The sequence below is a fragment of the Lissotriton vulgaris genome, chromosome 1_1 (genome assembly GCF_964263255.1).
Source record: "Lissotriton vulgaris chromosome 1_1, aLisVul1.2, whole genome shotgun sequence".
In the NCBI taxonomy this organism is placed as follows: Eukaryota; Metazoa; Chordata; class Amphibia; order Caudata; family Salamandridae; genus Lissotriton; species Lissotriton vulgaris.
In genome coordinates this window covers 1,933,991,249-1,934,007,197 of record NC_141685.1, presented here as the reverse complement: position 1 = coordinate 1,934,007,197, position 15,949 = coordinate 1,933,991,249, and the positions used below count along the sequence as shown (strand labels likewise).

The 15,949-nt window shown below is 42.7% G+C and overlaps 1 protein-coding gene across 1 annotated transcript in view; it reads right to left on the bottom strand.

The window, feature by feature from the left end:
• The window catches only part of PTPRQ (protein tyrosine phosphatase receptor type Q), a 1,452,710-nt gene that overhangs the window by 1,270,060 nt on the left and 166,701 nt on the right, over positions 1-15,949 (bottom strand). The window contains exons 8-11 of the mRNA XM_086919596.1: positions 12,642-12,926; positions 9,372-9,656; positions 6,336-6,605; positions 1,460-1,720 (exon numbers count right to left, since the gene is read on the bottom strand). Coding sequence (XP_086775722.1) covers positions 1,460-1,720; positions 6,336-6,605; positions 9,372-9,656; positions 12,642-12,926 — 1,101 coding nt within the window. The remainder of the gene's footprint in view (positions 1-1,459; positions 1,721-6,335; positions 6,606-9,371; positions 9,657-12,641; positions 12,927-15,949) is intronic.

The window sequence follows — 15,949 nt, the reverse complement described above, 5'->3', positions numbered from 1 at the left end:
CCCCGTGTGAATTGCAATTAGTATGGGATCTCTGTTTCCACGGTGAACGAAGTCCCAGGTCGATATGCTTGGTGTTAGAGGTTAGATGACAAACACTGCATGAGCCACAACGAGTGTGGCCCATCAGTCTGGGTAAAGCTGTAGTTACAGTGGTGATCCCGGTCTTGGGAGGTGCCAATGGTCTGGTGTGAATAAGAAGATCTTTAAGATTTTAGCTCCGTTTAAAAGAAAATAGTGGTTTGTCCACATTCAGACCACCTAAGTTCAAGATCTTCCAATTCCGTAACAAAGTTCGTCTGATCTGTTGTGACGCAGAGTTGAATGTTGAAACAAATACTGGTTTGTTCATTGCTGGTATGATGGTTTTCGACAGAAGTGTTTCATGATCAACATTGGTGGCCCGCTTAATGGCTCGTTTGATTACCCTAGGGGGGTACCCTCTCTGTTGTAATTTTTGGGATAAAAGATCCGCCTCTATATACAACTTTCCTATATGACAAAAGACCTTTTCGATGCCTTGTGTCACTGCAGTTTTTTTAAACTGCAAAATGCAACACAAATATGACATTTAAATTCCAAGCAATTTCTGTACTAACGTACAGTGGTCTTTCTAGAACGTTTAATATACCATTGGGATTAAACCAATTTCACACTACCATTTCAAATGCCGAGCACACACACTTGAGCACTGATGAACAGTGTCAGAGTGTACAAAGTCCTTATACCAGCAGAAATAGACTCTAGAAAAAGTTGAAACATCTGGAGTTATTAAGCGGAAAAGCTGACATTGGTACACTTAGAATATTATTTGGACTGAGGTCCCTAGATTTCTGATGGAAGTATTTTTCTGTGCACTATTCCTCAGGGTGTTTTAATCATATAACCTGTTTCGGAAGCCCGTTATTTCTTCAACTGGGTTACATATTATGCATATTACTTTTCCTGTACCACACTGACTCAAATTATAACATTTTTGTCTAATATATTAACTTTTCTTGTGGGGTATTCAGAATTCTATCTGAGCACAAAGTTATTTAATGTGACTACGTTTTTGGAATTGCAAAGAAATAACATCGGAAGCAGTTTTGTAAATTGTGAAATATTATATGATGTCGGGTCCATGCCAAATCTCCTTTTAGATACTGCTCTGTGTGAGCTCACTAATTGAATACATAAACTAAGAAATTAAACAACAGCGTACACATATCTGCATCAGACAGGGACAGTGAAGATGTGGGTCCTTAAGCAATTTACCCTCTACCTACTGGAAAAAGAATGAAAATGCAGTTGTCCAAAACACTTGTATTACAATCGCATGCCTAAAAAATATTTAAAACGGCTAAAGATGATTTTTGAAACGTGTTTGTTTGCGCGTACACAGTACCACAGAAAGATTGCGGACACAGTATCGTCTGTCCAAAAAAGCGAAATACACCAATTCTGTACTTTGAACACTTACATGTTTTAACTGCAGATATTTGGTACGCAGAACTGTGCATCGTTTTACTAATTGTCGAGATATAGAATTCATACTCTGTGCCCGGAATAAGGTCTTCAATTGTTATTTTGCCATCACTCTTTAAAGCAAATGTTCTGCTTGGCATGCCTGTTCTTGCCACCAATATGCCATCGAATAACCCCACATCAGGCATTTGAACAAAAAGTACCACATGCTTGCTATGGAGTTCATAAGGGACAGCAATCTGTACTGGTTTTGGCTCTGCAAGAAAAAAACATTTCACGTTAGAAAATCAAAAATACCAAAACTTTCAAAATATACTATACAAGCAAAGCAGCACTGTGCCAAGTGACATCAGTAATACATTGTGAGGCCTAAAATATGAAACTATTCCATTACCTTCTTTCTATAAACAGAAAAAGACAGATTACTTGGATGACTACAGTTGATGGCTCTTCACATCCCTTTGGCCGACTAAAATATACCCAGCTCTGATGTCATGGCAATGTGATTTGATTATAGAAAAAGTAGGTAAAAAGTGGGTATCCCCTTTTACTTCCCAACATTTACTTCCTCGCATCATTAGGCTGTCCAGCTTCCTTTCCGACACCTATACTGTAAATACACAAGTTAACCCAACCAAAGAATGAGTGAGAGCCAAGTAAAAGTTATGCTGGAGTACTGGTGCAGATAGGTACAACTTGTGGTAAGGACAATGAATGTATTTAGTTATTTATTTGAAAATATATTTACAATGTAATTGAGAGGTGTATATCAACTGTAATTTTTGGCAAACCCCAGGGAATGCAAAGTTTTCACCCATGCATCAAACAAACGCCATGGTGGCAAGAGGCAGTTTGTAGGTGTTTATGGCTGTTAAAGGTGGTGCTGTTTCTATCAAAGTACAACATTTATGTGAAAGAGAATGCAAATGTCCATATTAGGATATAATCCGCTGTCTAGTTGGGGTTCAGCCTCCATAGTCTCTTTGACATTATTGAAGAATTGTGTTTCTTCTTGATGATGTGAATGCAATACTGACCTTTGCTATATAATGCAACCAAGAACATCAAGCAAAAGAAAGTTGTGCTCCTATTCACTGTGTGCTCGAATGTCAGCACTAAAAATCTGGGATTTGGTGAGCACAAGAAATTGATATTATTCTCAAGGGGCGGGGAAACAGTGCATTATCCTATCATTAAATCAAGCGAGCTGAAAGCTGTGCAGATCTGTCATTTTCAGGATCTGCCTCCAGATCATAGGGCAGTAAAATGGTGGCAAGTATGGAGAAGAATTCCGATAGAAGGACATGGACCATTAGGGGATTCATCCCTGCTACCCTGTTTACCACAACAAGATATGTGACTTCCTTTACCTGTTGGTTCAATTAACAGAAGCTCACTAATACATACATCAGTAGTATAGTTTGAGTGGATACATATATTATATTAGACCACAACTATGACACATATAGTAAGTGAATTTAAGAGGACCGTGTAGGCCACAGTCTATACTTTGGGCTGCTATATATGATGGATATTGCTGGGCATGTGTATTGGTTACTTAAGTGGGTAAGCATTAGTGAGCTTTGAGGCGCAGTAAACAGGCTTAGAGGAAACTCTTAAAAGCTGATACTGAGCAGGGGAGCCATGCCACAAAATAAAGTGTGAGCCTTGGCAGAGTGCGATGTTTGAGTAAAATAGTGTGAAAGAACTGGCAAGGCCCATCAGTGAATTATCTTGAAGGCCAGATTGAAGAGTTTGAATAGATGCCTGATCTGACTAACTTTCGTTCTGTCATCTAAAATGCAAAGTACAGAGGAATTGTTTTGCCACGTTTATACCTTTGTGACATGGAGAGGAGTTTTTCTGGCAGCCAACAAGAATAATAATGTAACTTACACATGGCAAACATGTTAATTGGTGATTTGGACTGAATAGAGAGCGCTTGTAAATCTTTTTGACATTCAGCCACTGCACCCTGGCAGTCACTTTTGAGGAGAAATGAATGATGCTTCTCATTGAGTGAGGTCAAATAGTATTCCAACTCTCCACGCAAGAGATATTAACAGAGAGATGAGAGTAAATTAAAAGGAGCATTGATGAGGTCTGAAGAAGCAAGAAAGTACTTCATTCTTGGAGAAGTTAAGCAATACAAATTGATGGCCCCAAAGAAAAGTAAAGAGCAAAAAAAGAACCTTAGGGAACACCCAATGCAAGATGAGTAGGTGAGCAGTAGTAAATTAACTGAGGTATATAGCAACATTGGCAAACGATCAAGGAGGATATCAATTGAAAAGAGTTGATTGTGATGAGTGGGGTGTTGAGTTTTAGCAGAGTACAGAGGCTGGAAACCAGGTACAAGAGTGCCAGGTTGGTTGTATATGTGTAAGCCTGCTAAAAACCTCAATTGTCTGAGTTTTGGAAAGGAATGACAGCTGGGAGACAGGGGGATGTTAGAGATAAAACTGTGGTTATCTGTAGGATTTGCCAAATTGACCCCACAATGTCAAACTTCAAGCACATGTTTGGGTAGGGATAATAGGACCCTAAATGAGTTGCAAGTAACGTAATGATTAGGGGACCAAAAGGAGCATACGAAGCCCATGACAAGTTAGTAGGTTTAGTACAGGAAAGATTTAATATAGGATGAATAAAAGCAAGTTATAAATCTAGCCGTTTGTGCTGGTGAGGAGGAAGGTGAGAAAACGTGTCAAAGGGCTTCCAGAAATGTTGGTAAGTGATGTGTATGTCATTGATTAGTCTGTGGAAGTAGGTATCAAAGTTGTTAGGTAAGAAATTAAATGCAGTGTTTGGTAGTCATATTCCTTAGTTTTCTACTTTTAAAGAGAGAATAATTATGACGTTTGTTAATGGACCAGGGAATAAGACTCATAGGTCAGGTATTAAAATATTTCCAGTGTTGCTGTATTCCTTACTATCAGCATCTATACACACACCTGACAGTCCTGTGTAACACTACTGTCCATTATTTGCTTATCAAATAATAGCATCTACTAATTGAATAATGAATTGCCGTTTTTAGATATCAAGGTCTTATTGGAAATACACACAAGATGTTTTTTTATTGCAATTAGCAAAGAAAATCTACATAAAGAATGCATATATTGTCTTGATCATCTTTATATTGAGTTCATAAGTCATTACAAAAGTCAAAATAATGGCTAAAAATACAACACTCTAATAAACAATTTGGGGGGGTGGGACGAAGTATACTGCACCCACATGCGTTTGGGGAGTGGGCCAGTAAAGGTCTGCTCAGTATAGGTTACATGACAAAGTTAAGCATATAATAATGAAGTTCGCACCAATGGATGATTTTGCGCTTGGTGAAGGCATAACAAAACTGTGGAAGGCTTCTTAACTGATGAGTCGTGTCAAAGCCAGAAATTATGTTGTGCATACACCAAATGTGGAAGATGGAATTCATGGTGAAATAGGAAACTTTTGCTCTTGTGTATCAAAGCATTTCTCCATAGAAACATAATGGGCAAAACCCTTTGATGCACCAGGCCTGTGTGCTGTAAACAATCAGGCTATGTCGGTGCCATTTTACAAGGATTGTATTGTATTTGTGAAATGCAGATAAACAGTTGAGATCCTGATTTCTGAAACTATGTATGCATTATGTGACTCACATGGTAATTTCACAAACCCTTCCAACTTACAAAGACTAATCTCGTGCCTGTCAAAAGAATCTAGAAATAGTGAATCAAATGTACATAAAAAGTTTTTCACTGCTTCACACTCTGTGAATAAAATGTTAGTAAGTTGGTGTAATGTATGAATGTTTCCAGGTGTAACTCAGACTTACACTTGAACAAATCTTTTCTTAGTTGGCCCTTAGAATTTGCATATGGAAACGAGAGCTATAAAACAAAATTCTCCACATATTGGATAGAGCAATTTGGTTTGTGGGTGATTTTTAACAGGAGCTATGTGTATCAATTCACCAATAAACCTAAATGAACTCAAAATGATACAGCGTCAATTAACACTCATGTTGTTCATTATTATTGTCATCCCAGATTCACACTTACATGTTGCACTATCAACATAGCTGACGTGTTACTAGGCCTGGGCAGAATTTAGATTATGCTGGAGTAATTTGAGTAATCCAGGTAATTCTGCATTACTCTTTGCCACAGAATTACAGATAATTACGCAAATACTCATGCTCGCGTAATTAAGAATAATTTGGGGGGGGGAGGGGGAGATCCTACCACAAGAGCACATTTAGTGAACACAAGCAGACACTCTCGATTCCTTTTCTACTGCATCTAGTGCTGTTTTGGACAAGAGGGTCCATTTTGTGTTAATGAAACAATGCTAAACGCCAGTAGCAATTTTGGGGGAACAATGTCTGTTGCATTTAGCCCTATTTCTTAGCACAAAATGCATTTTCGTGCCCATTATGGATGCGAGGGAGCATTTTTGCGCTAAGAAATAGGGCTAAATGCAGAATAACTCTTCTGGAATAATTCATGCATAATTTCACAGAATTTTTAGGTAATTCCAAGAGATTATGCTACATGGAATTATGGAAATTACGCCCACCTTTTGCATTTAACTTCAGGCTTTGAGAAAAAAAGATTTTGAGTCCATCTCACAGAGAAATGCAAATACATGCAACTTCATTCATTAGCTCTTGTTTGCCAGGGGTTTTTATTTGCTGATACAACAAACCAAATTTAATGGGAAACATTTTTGCCACAGAGGCTTTTCAAACATGTTTCTAGATTGGTTCAGTCTTTAAAAGCTGTGTGGACAATGGGGTATTCTGAAAGATACACAATTATGACTATCACAAACTAAAGATGGAAGGATGCATTCATCTTGAACAAAAGTGATCTTACTTAAAGTTTTTCGGATGGTCTTCATTTCACTCATATTTCCATTTTTTACACTTGACACTCCTATTTCGTATGTTTCGCCTGGCAGCAAAGAGTGAATTCTCATCATATTTGTACTATTTGACAAATAGTATAATTTGTTGCTGGGTTCGGAGTCAGGTTTTAATAGAATTTTAAACTGGTCTTCTCCTTGAGTAGGCTGCCATTGAAGAATTACATAGTCCTCTCCAACGTCTTCAGGCATAGCCCAAACTTTCTCTGGTGGACTGACACCTAAAGCAAATCAATTATAGTGTAAGTATGCACATGTTTATTGACGCAGAACAATTTCAGTCCTCTTATCTTAAACCCCGCCTAAATCTTGCTGACTGCAAAAGTTCTAGTCAGCCATTAGGAACTGATGACCAGATTGTATTGTATTGTATTGTAAGGGGTGCTTATAGAGCGCACTGACACCGTGGGTTTCCTGGCGCTGCTTGGATGCAGAGGGGACAGAGAGACTTAGCTAGATTGGGGGAAGAGCCAGGTTTTTAAGGATTTACGAAAGAGAGTCAGAGAATTGGAGGTTTTAAGAGAAAGAGGGAATGAGTTCCTGAGTTTGGGGGCCAGATATGCAAATCTCCGGCCTCCAGATCTGCAGAGTTTAAAGGAGGGGATGGTCAAGAAGTGAAGATGGGAGGATCTCAGATTCCGGGATGGGCAGTAGGGCCTGATGAGAGATTTCAGGAAGGCGGGACAGGGACCAGTTAGTGACTTGAAGGTGAGGCAGCCGATCTTAAAGGCCGCCCTCGAAGTGACAGGGAGCCAGTGCAGTTTGGAAAGGAGGGGCCTGGCGGATTGCCACTTCGAGATCCCAAGGGCCAGTCTCGCCGCTTGATTTTGAACAGCTTGCAGTCTGGCCAAAGATGTTTTAGGCAGACCGTGATAGATAGCGTTCGAAAAATCTAAGCGGGAGAGGACGAGGGCCATGATGACTTGCAGGAGGGCATCGGGTGTAAGGAGGTAAGCCACTTTCCTGATCCTGCGTAGCTGGTAAATGCAGGAAGAGACCACCGTCCCCACCTGAGGCCCGAGGGATAGACCGGAGTCAATGGTGACCCCCAAGCTCTTCACCGAGGCCACGGGGATGGGAGAGGGGCCAAGTGCCGCCGGCCAGAAGTGCGGCCCCCAGAAGGTGGCACTCCTACCGGGGAGGAGGAGCTCCGTCTTACCGGGGTTCAGTTTTAGCTGGTTCTGGCCCATCCACTGGAGAATGTGGGACATAGCTGCCTGGAAGTTGGGAATAGCGGAAGGGGAGTTAAGAGAAAAGATGAGTTGCAGGTTGTCCGCATAGTTGAAAACGGTGACGTCCCACTGCCTCAGAGAGAAAAGAAGGGGTCGAAGATAGAGGTTAAAGAGAAGAGGGGATAAGGAGGAGCCCTGGGGGACCCCACAAGGCGAGTGCTCCCTAGGAGCCCTAAAAGTGCCCAGGCTAAGAGTCTGAGACCTCCCGGTCAGGAAGGATTTGACCCAAGCCAGCGCCAGGCCTTGGATGCCGGCCTGCTCGACACGGTGGAGAAGGATGTTGTGATCCACCGTGTCGAAGGCGGCTGACAGGTCTAATAATACCAAGGCCTGGGGGGTACCCTTGTCGACGCCGTCTCTCAGGGCGTCCAGCACGGCCAAGATCACTGTCTCCGTAGAGTGGCCGGGTCTAAAGCCGGCCTGGTTAGCCTCGAGAAAGTTGGAGCTCTCGATAAACTGTGAGAGACAGGCGGTGACGTGGGCTTCCAGGATTTTAGAAAAGAAGAGCAAGAGGGAGATGCGGCGGTAGTTCGCCGGGACGGCGGGGTCAGCCCCAGGTTTCTTCAGAAGAGGCACCAGCACGGCCTCCTTGAAGGAGCTGGGCACCGTACCGGAAGAGAGAGAAGAGTTTAGCAGGGGGAGGATGCAGTCGGGTAGAGAATGGCAGATGTCCCGGAGGATGGAAGGGGGACAGCAATCGTCTGGGGATCCAGACTTGGTGCGGGAGGCCAGAGTGGCTAGAGATGTAGGATCTAGAAGAGGGAATTGTGTGAGGGAAGAGGTGTTGTGGGGGGGGGGGAGACAGATCCAGCACCAGGAGGAGTGACTGGAATGATGTCCTTGATCAATATAGGCTTTTTTGGCTGCGGAGATGGCAAGTTTATACCTGTTGCGAGCGGCCACGTAGGCATCTCTGCTTAAAGAGCAGTAGTCTCTCCTCCACTTGCGCTCGAGTTGACGGAGTTCCAAGTGGAGGGTTTTAAGATGCGGGGTGAACCGTTTATGGGAGTTGCTATGTCGGGAACGGGGGAACTTGGTTAGGGGAGCAAAGATGTCGCTGGCTGTCGTGAGCCAGTCAGCCACATGCCCATACAGCTCATTGGTACCGATGTTATTAGGGGGCAGGGGGCGGGTTTGGGACAGGTGAGACAGCAATTTAGAAGAGTCGACATCCCTCCACTTACGGGCAATGCCACCCTCCCGCTGGGGGGATCCTGATCTGGCCAACTGCCGAAATTGTGGTGTCGATCAAAAAATTATCAGACCACACACAGGGTGTTATTAGAGGGCAAGAGGACTTGACCCCATGGGTCCAAATATGATCGAGGATATGGCCGCCGCTATGGGTGGCGGACCTGACTCGTTGAATGAAGTTCAGGCTTGAAAGACCCTCGAACAGTTCGGAAGCATGCGGGCCGGCGTCCTCATGCTGGAACCAGTAGTTAAAGTCACCGATGATGACGATACGGGGGGAGGAGGTGGTGATGGGGGTCAACTGGTCAATAAAAGAAGAGGGAAAGGACGGCATTGGGTGGGGGGCGATAAAGTACCATAAGGGTGACATGAGGATACTTTCATTCTATAGAAATGTTATTGAACTGTATTTTATAAGTTTATAATCCTAAACAAATATTTTACAACTACAGACCAGTTTTCCTTCAATACTACTCGCTTCTCATTCCACTAATGCTTAAAATTTAGAACAGGCAAAAGTAATTTTAACATGTGAAATGATGTCATGATGTCCCAGCATACCTGTAATGAGGAGCAAGGATGGTTCACTACAACTTAAAGTGCCTCCTTCTGCTTTGCTTTGCAGACGGATCCGATACGGATGGTAAGGCTTTATGTTGAAAATTGTAGCTGAAGTTTTTTTCCTCTTTTCTGAATAGGCATTTAGTTTATTGTCTTCTACATCCAAAATTGAAACAATGTAGCCATGGAAAGATGCACTGAGTTTATCATTCGGGGGATCCCACTGGAGACCTATCTCTGTTGAGGATACTTTTATCGACCGCACATTTTGTGGATGAAACGGCCCTGTAGGGTAAGAAAAACATCAAGAACATACATTCAGAACTGTTCATAAACACCAGGCTGCCCCCAACAATGTCTTACTCTAGAAGCAATGTACAGCAATAGAAGCATTGATGTAAGTGTGCTCAATGTATCTGAGGGATATTTTGCAGTTTCAAGAGGATTCTGGTTACTTGAGCAGAAAAAGTAAAAAGACTAGGAATACAGACTGGCAAAATGCCAAGAGCTCAAGGATGGTTCCAAGCTGCACACAAAAATTCAGAAGTGTAGAATATGAAGAGTCATATTCCCTGTCCATGAAAGTCATATGCACAAAAGAGTGCAGAGAAGGACAAAGATGGTGAGAGGGAGGATGAGGTGAGTGGAAATGGTGAAAATGTTAAGGGTCACATTTAAGCCTTCTTCAGGATCTAGACACCAATGCCTGAAACTGAAGTGCATACTAGTTTAAGAGCCCCTGTAATGTTAAAACGATTAGGAAATGGAATAATCTGCCCCTTAGGAACAGCCCTACATCAGTATTGTGGATTTCCTTTTCCTTTAAAGGGATAAATTAAGCATTAAGCCACTTTCTCTTTACCATTAAAATGTGGATTCTTTGAACATATACTAAATCACTAGCTACCTTAAAACATAATATCAGACTGCAGGATAAATGGCGTGGTCAGATATTTGCCACTGGTTTCTCAAACAGGAACAATAGGAAGAACTAATTATAGGAATATGTTAGACTAATGTTCTAATTTATTACCTTTGCCTTAAATTGTAAAGCGCTCTGATATCCTTCGGGATCAAGTTCCCGCTATATAAAACTTTATAAATGAATAAATAAATATGCTACACAAGTGAAGTGTCACATACTGTTGATGCAGCATCCTCTTTGACACATTATGAATAGATTTCAATTTTAAATCCTTGGAGTATATGGACCTTTTGTGACCAACTGGCTGGCAGAACCCAACACTGAGAAAGAATATAGGCTAAATATAGTCTGGGTCGGACTGGGCAGAAAATAGGCCCAGGCACCAAAATAAAAGTGGACCCCATTAGTGAAATAGCTAAAATAAAAGTGGCCCATGATTGCAAAATGAGGCCGTTTTGAAATTGTAAAGATGAATGTTATAAGTGTTATGCAAGGTATGTATGTTATATTATGTCATATCGTCTCATGTTATGTGTAAGTGTACTTTCACCTTTGAGAGTATCTTTGTGCTGAGCAGATGAGTATAGCGACACCAAAAGATGATGGGCGGAATGCTGGACATTGTCAAACATTCACGCCCAGTCACAGATCTGGGTTAAATCCATCATTTGTTTTGCTCATCATGCCACCCTGTTCCCCATGGGAAAAGTCCAGCTCAAACTGGCACGCCAGGTCCTCCATGGACCAGAAACAACTATCCTGGGATCGGTTTCAGATATCACTCCTGATCAGCGAGACTAGCTTGAATCCAGTGGCATAGCGAGCTTGGGAGCCACATCTTGGCATACCCTTCCTGCGAGCACAGGACCTGGTCTGGCAGTTCGGGCTGGACTGTTCCCATAAGGAGCAGGGTCAAGGCTGATTTGCATATGGCTATATGGCAAATTGTTGCTACTTATGAGGCCAGGGGTCACAAAGGCAGTGTAAGGAGTAGCACAGAGCAAGCTAGAGGTCACTGCTGCGACCCCTGACTACTCTCAAATGATGTCCATCCATATTGGCCAATCATACTATGGGCGTTGAGACCTCCCCCCTTCGGATGGTGAGCAGCACCACAATATAGCAACATTGCAGAAGGCAAACCCCTGGTACAAGGCCAGGTTCTAGCAGTTAGCTTGCGTAGGCTGAGCAATTTATGCACTACACACAACTAAAAAATAAATACTTTTTGATTTCTGATAATTGATTTATCAGCTGGGCCACTATATTAAAGCTTTAAATGGCAGACACCATCACTTTATTTTGCATCCCAGTGATATGGTGATTTTCCTATCATGTCTGCTTAAGTACCTGGATACAGTGAAACAAACTAGTACTCGCAGCTGCCTTTTTTTAGATCAATCAGTTTCAAAATTGAACAAGATTGGTGCTTTGCCCACAAATGGGAAGCCTATGGGCAGGCTGTATGACCACGATGTAAATACCGCATGTCTTGGTTCGAAACAGCGCATGCGCGCTATCTATTGCCGAGACCTAACGACGATGTAGATATAGCATGTCTCGGTTCGAGACAGCACATGCGAGTGCTAAGAGCCGAGGTCTAAAAAGGATAAAGAATGGGATAAAAAAAAACATTAGCAAAGCAAAGTTTTGTTTCACCAGCCCTGACACAGAAGTGCACTTCTTGTCAAATGTATGTGCCCTCATTCATTCCCAATGGCTGAAGTGGACTGAACCATCGCCTAGTGCTCTATATGGTGGACGTCTGAAGCAAAATGTGAATGACAGCTAAAGGGAACAATGGTAAGGGGCTGAGAACCAAAGCCTGTCTGGTATGTATTTTCATCCATGACGTTTTTGAATAAATAATGTTTGTGCAACCACTAAGACTGTCTCTAGGTGCCAGACTTAAAAGGGCTAGTCCATTCTTATTCACTGGGGTTCTGTTCCCCTTGCCTGTGAAAACAAAGCCTGACCTGCTTTGGGGGGTCTAGCTGTCTTTCAGAAAATCTTTACACCCCATCACATACATCAATGCAGGGCTAGATGAAAAAAGTTATGCAGTTCCAAAAAGCATAACTTGAAATTCAATTCACTTTCGAAATATTCCCAAACAATTTTTATATTATTAGGATTTTTACGCGTGAAACTATTTTGATGCCGTTCATTAAGCTTCAGCAGGACTTGCTCAGTATCTCAACGCATGTAGCAGTGAACACTATATCAACTGCAAATATTAAAATTCGACATAATGTGCTAACGAAGTGTATAAATGTTAACTGTTAGAATCGATGGCCGTTTGTATGGTGTAAATATCAGTATAAGAACGGATATGTTTCACTTACTTGTTTCCAGACTGACAACGGGGCTTAAATTAATCTGTGTCCCTTTGGGGTTCCTCGCAGACAATAAAAAGCTGTAACGATGACCGGGAAACAGGGATACTATTTTCTTTCTTGTAGTATTTGGCGACAGTATCTCAAAATATGCATTTGACTGTTCCGAACTGTACATAATTGCGGGCTCAAAACTCAATCCAAGCCAGGCCTGCAAATCACTCCAAATAAAGGCAACTTCCGTCTCTGTGACTTCCTGAACCTCGAAAGAAACATTTTCAGGTGGAGAAGGAACTGGAAGAAATGGAACGAAATGTTGAATCAATAGTAAAACACACTTAAAAACGGTGTGCCAGATTATACAAAAGTTGAATCCAATGAATTGCACAGGGCACTGTCAGGCATGTTTTCCCCATGCGCTAGACAAGTCATGAAGTCACATTACATCTTTAAGCCACGGCAGGGGTAAATTACAGAAGATGGCACACAATTTATGACGAACAGCACACAAGCACAGTTCGCACATCTTAGCATTACAGTAGGAGGCGCTGGTGCATTACATTTTACAAGAACATTTCAATCTCTCATATTACAAGAGCAATTTTACAAGTGGCATTGTAATTTAAAGGACTAACCCAACCAGGTCCTCTACAAATCAAAGTGTTAGCTCAAACTAGCATATTGGATTTTAACAAAGTACACAATACGAAACATCACATTTTAAAGGTATTGTCAAACCAGGTGTAACATGTATTAGACTATTGGAATGTTGGGTGCTAAAATAAAGCAGCAAAGAGGCGCTAGAGGAACAGACTAACATTAAAGGCCCTCTACCGGATGAAGGCTCATTCCTGCAGCTTGGGCCCATAGCTCAGGGAGAGGGCTTCTGGAAGCTGGGCTAGCCCTCACAAGTGGGCTATCGTGCTATTTTTAACGGGTTAGTCATGTGCATTGAATTTAAGAATGCTAATTAGACCTGAGCAAAATTATGTTTAAGAGCAGGAGTCACCAACAAGTAGCTTGGGATATAGTGGTAGCTTACCAGCACCCTAGAAGTAGCTCGGAGAAATTAAACCTATCCCAGTACCCCATTCAGAGGATCTGTGCATAGTAAAGAAGGTAGCTTTACCCATCTCAAGACTCTTAGAATGGCAGATAACCAAACCAATGCCAGTGTTTCCTGACAACGCGCAAAGACAGAATGTGTCAGCCTATGGGATTTGCCGCTTGACCATCCATCCCCACTCTCAATCTAGCAGTCACATGTTGTATGCCCTGCTGCATCAGTCACAGTATGTGTGTGAACGGTGGGCCAGGCAAGAAGAGTGCCAGCACTAGCCAGAACAGTACTCAGGTAGAACCCTCCAAATTTCTGGAATGCAGGAGTCTGAAAATGTGTAGATCATTGAGCGCCCATGAGCTGAAGAAAGATGTGACTCCGGAGCTGAGACAATTAAGAGCTCATGGGTATGCATCTCTGTGTTATCCATTTGTGCACATGTATATGCATGTTTGTGCGTGTCTGGCATATGTGTCTCCCTAGTAAACACTTTTGCTCTCTGAAAGCTATTATTGGTGCCAAGAACAACTAAAAGTATAGGCAGTCTCTCAGCTTACGGGGTACTTCTCTGTCAGTTGATAGAGGACAATGGCATTATAATGATCATCAGTGAACATTTTTGAGATTTCATGGTCTAGTTTTGCATACTGGTATCCATCATTGTTGTATTAGGAGGCTTAATGGCCTACATTTAGCCATCTCTGACATAATAGTGGTCTCTCCTTGCTTACTAATGGCCATAACTGGTGTATGGTGGGCATCCTGGTCATTATGCTGTCCAAGCCTTGGTACAACATGACCCTGGTATATGGTGGGCATTAGTGACATATTACTTACACCCCTGGTGTTCTATTGAACATCGATGACGTACGACTTTAATACCCGTGCATCAAAAGAGGAATCTGTCAATGTGATGCATTTATATATGAGTACTCATTAAAAATAGCAGATATTCAAACTGGAATGGCATGGTGAGCAAAAAAACGATGGATTTAGGCCCAGATCTCTGTACTGGGGTGAATGTATGACATTGTTCTGCATTCTGTCCATCACCTGTGGTTTTTGCATTTGTCACCCGGAGTGGGACAGGTATGCTCAGACGTGAGTCCTGTGCTCGCCATGCCACTGGAATCAAGCTATCCTGGATAATGAGGGCTGAAAGCTTGAAACCGGTCCTTGGATGCTTGTTTCCAGTCCAGGGAGGACCTGGCTTGGCAGTTTGGGCTGGACTGTTCCCATGGGGCACAGGGTCAAGACTGATTTGTATATAGCTGGGTTAAAACTGGAATGGCATGGCGAGCAAAATAACGATGGATTTAGGCCCAGATCTCTGTACTAGGGTGAATGTATGACATTGTTCTGCATTCTGTCCATCAACTGTTGTTTTTGCATTTGTCACCCCGAGTGGGACAGGGTATGCTCAGACGTGAGTCCCATGCTCTCCATGAAATTGGAATTAAACTATCTAGGCTGATGAGGGCTGAAATCCTGAAACCGGTCCTTGGATGCTTGTTTTCAGTCCAGGGAGGACCTGGCTTGGCAGTTCGGGCTGGACTGTTCCAATGGGGCAAAGGATCAAGACTGATTTGCATATGGCTGGGTTCAAACTGGAATGGCATGGTGAGCAAAAAACAATGGATTTAGGCCCAGATCTCTGTAATGGGGTGAATGTATGACATTGTTCTGCATTCTGTCCATCAACTGTTGTTTTTGCATTTGTCATCCGGAGTGGGACAGGTATGCTCAGACGTAAGTCCTGTGCTCTCCATGCCACTGGAATCAAGCTATCCTGGCTAATGAGGGCTGAAAGCTTGAAACCGGTCCTTGGATGCTTGTTTCCAGTCCAGGGAGGACCTGGCTTGGCAGTTTGGGCTGGACTGTTCCCATGGGGCACAGGGTCAAGACTGATTTGCATATAGCTGGGTTAAAACTGGAATGGCATGGTGAGCAAAATAACGATGGATTTAGGCCCAGATCTCTGTACTAGGATGAATGTATGACATTGTTCTGCATTCTGTCCATCAACTGTTGTTTTTGCATTTGTCACCCCGAGTGGGATGGGTATGCCCAGACGTGGGTCCCGTGCTCTCCATGAAATTGGAATCAAACTATCCAGGCTGATTAGGGCTGAAATCCTGAAACCGGTCCTTGGATGCTTGTTTTCAGTCCAGGGAGGACGTGGCTTGGCAGTTCGGGCTGGACTGTTCCAATGGGGCAAAGGGTCAAGACTGATTTGCATATGGCTGGGTTCAAACTG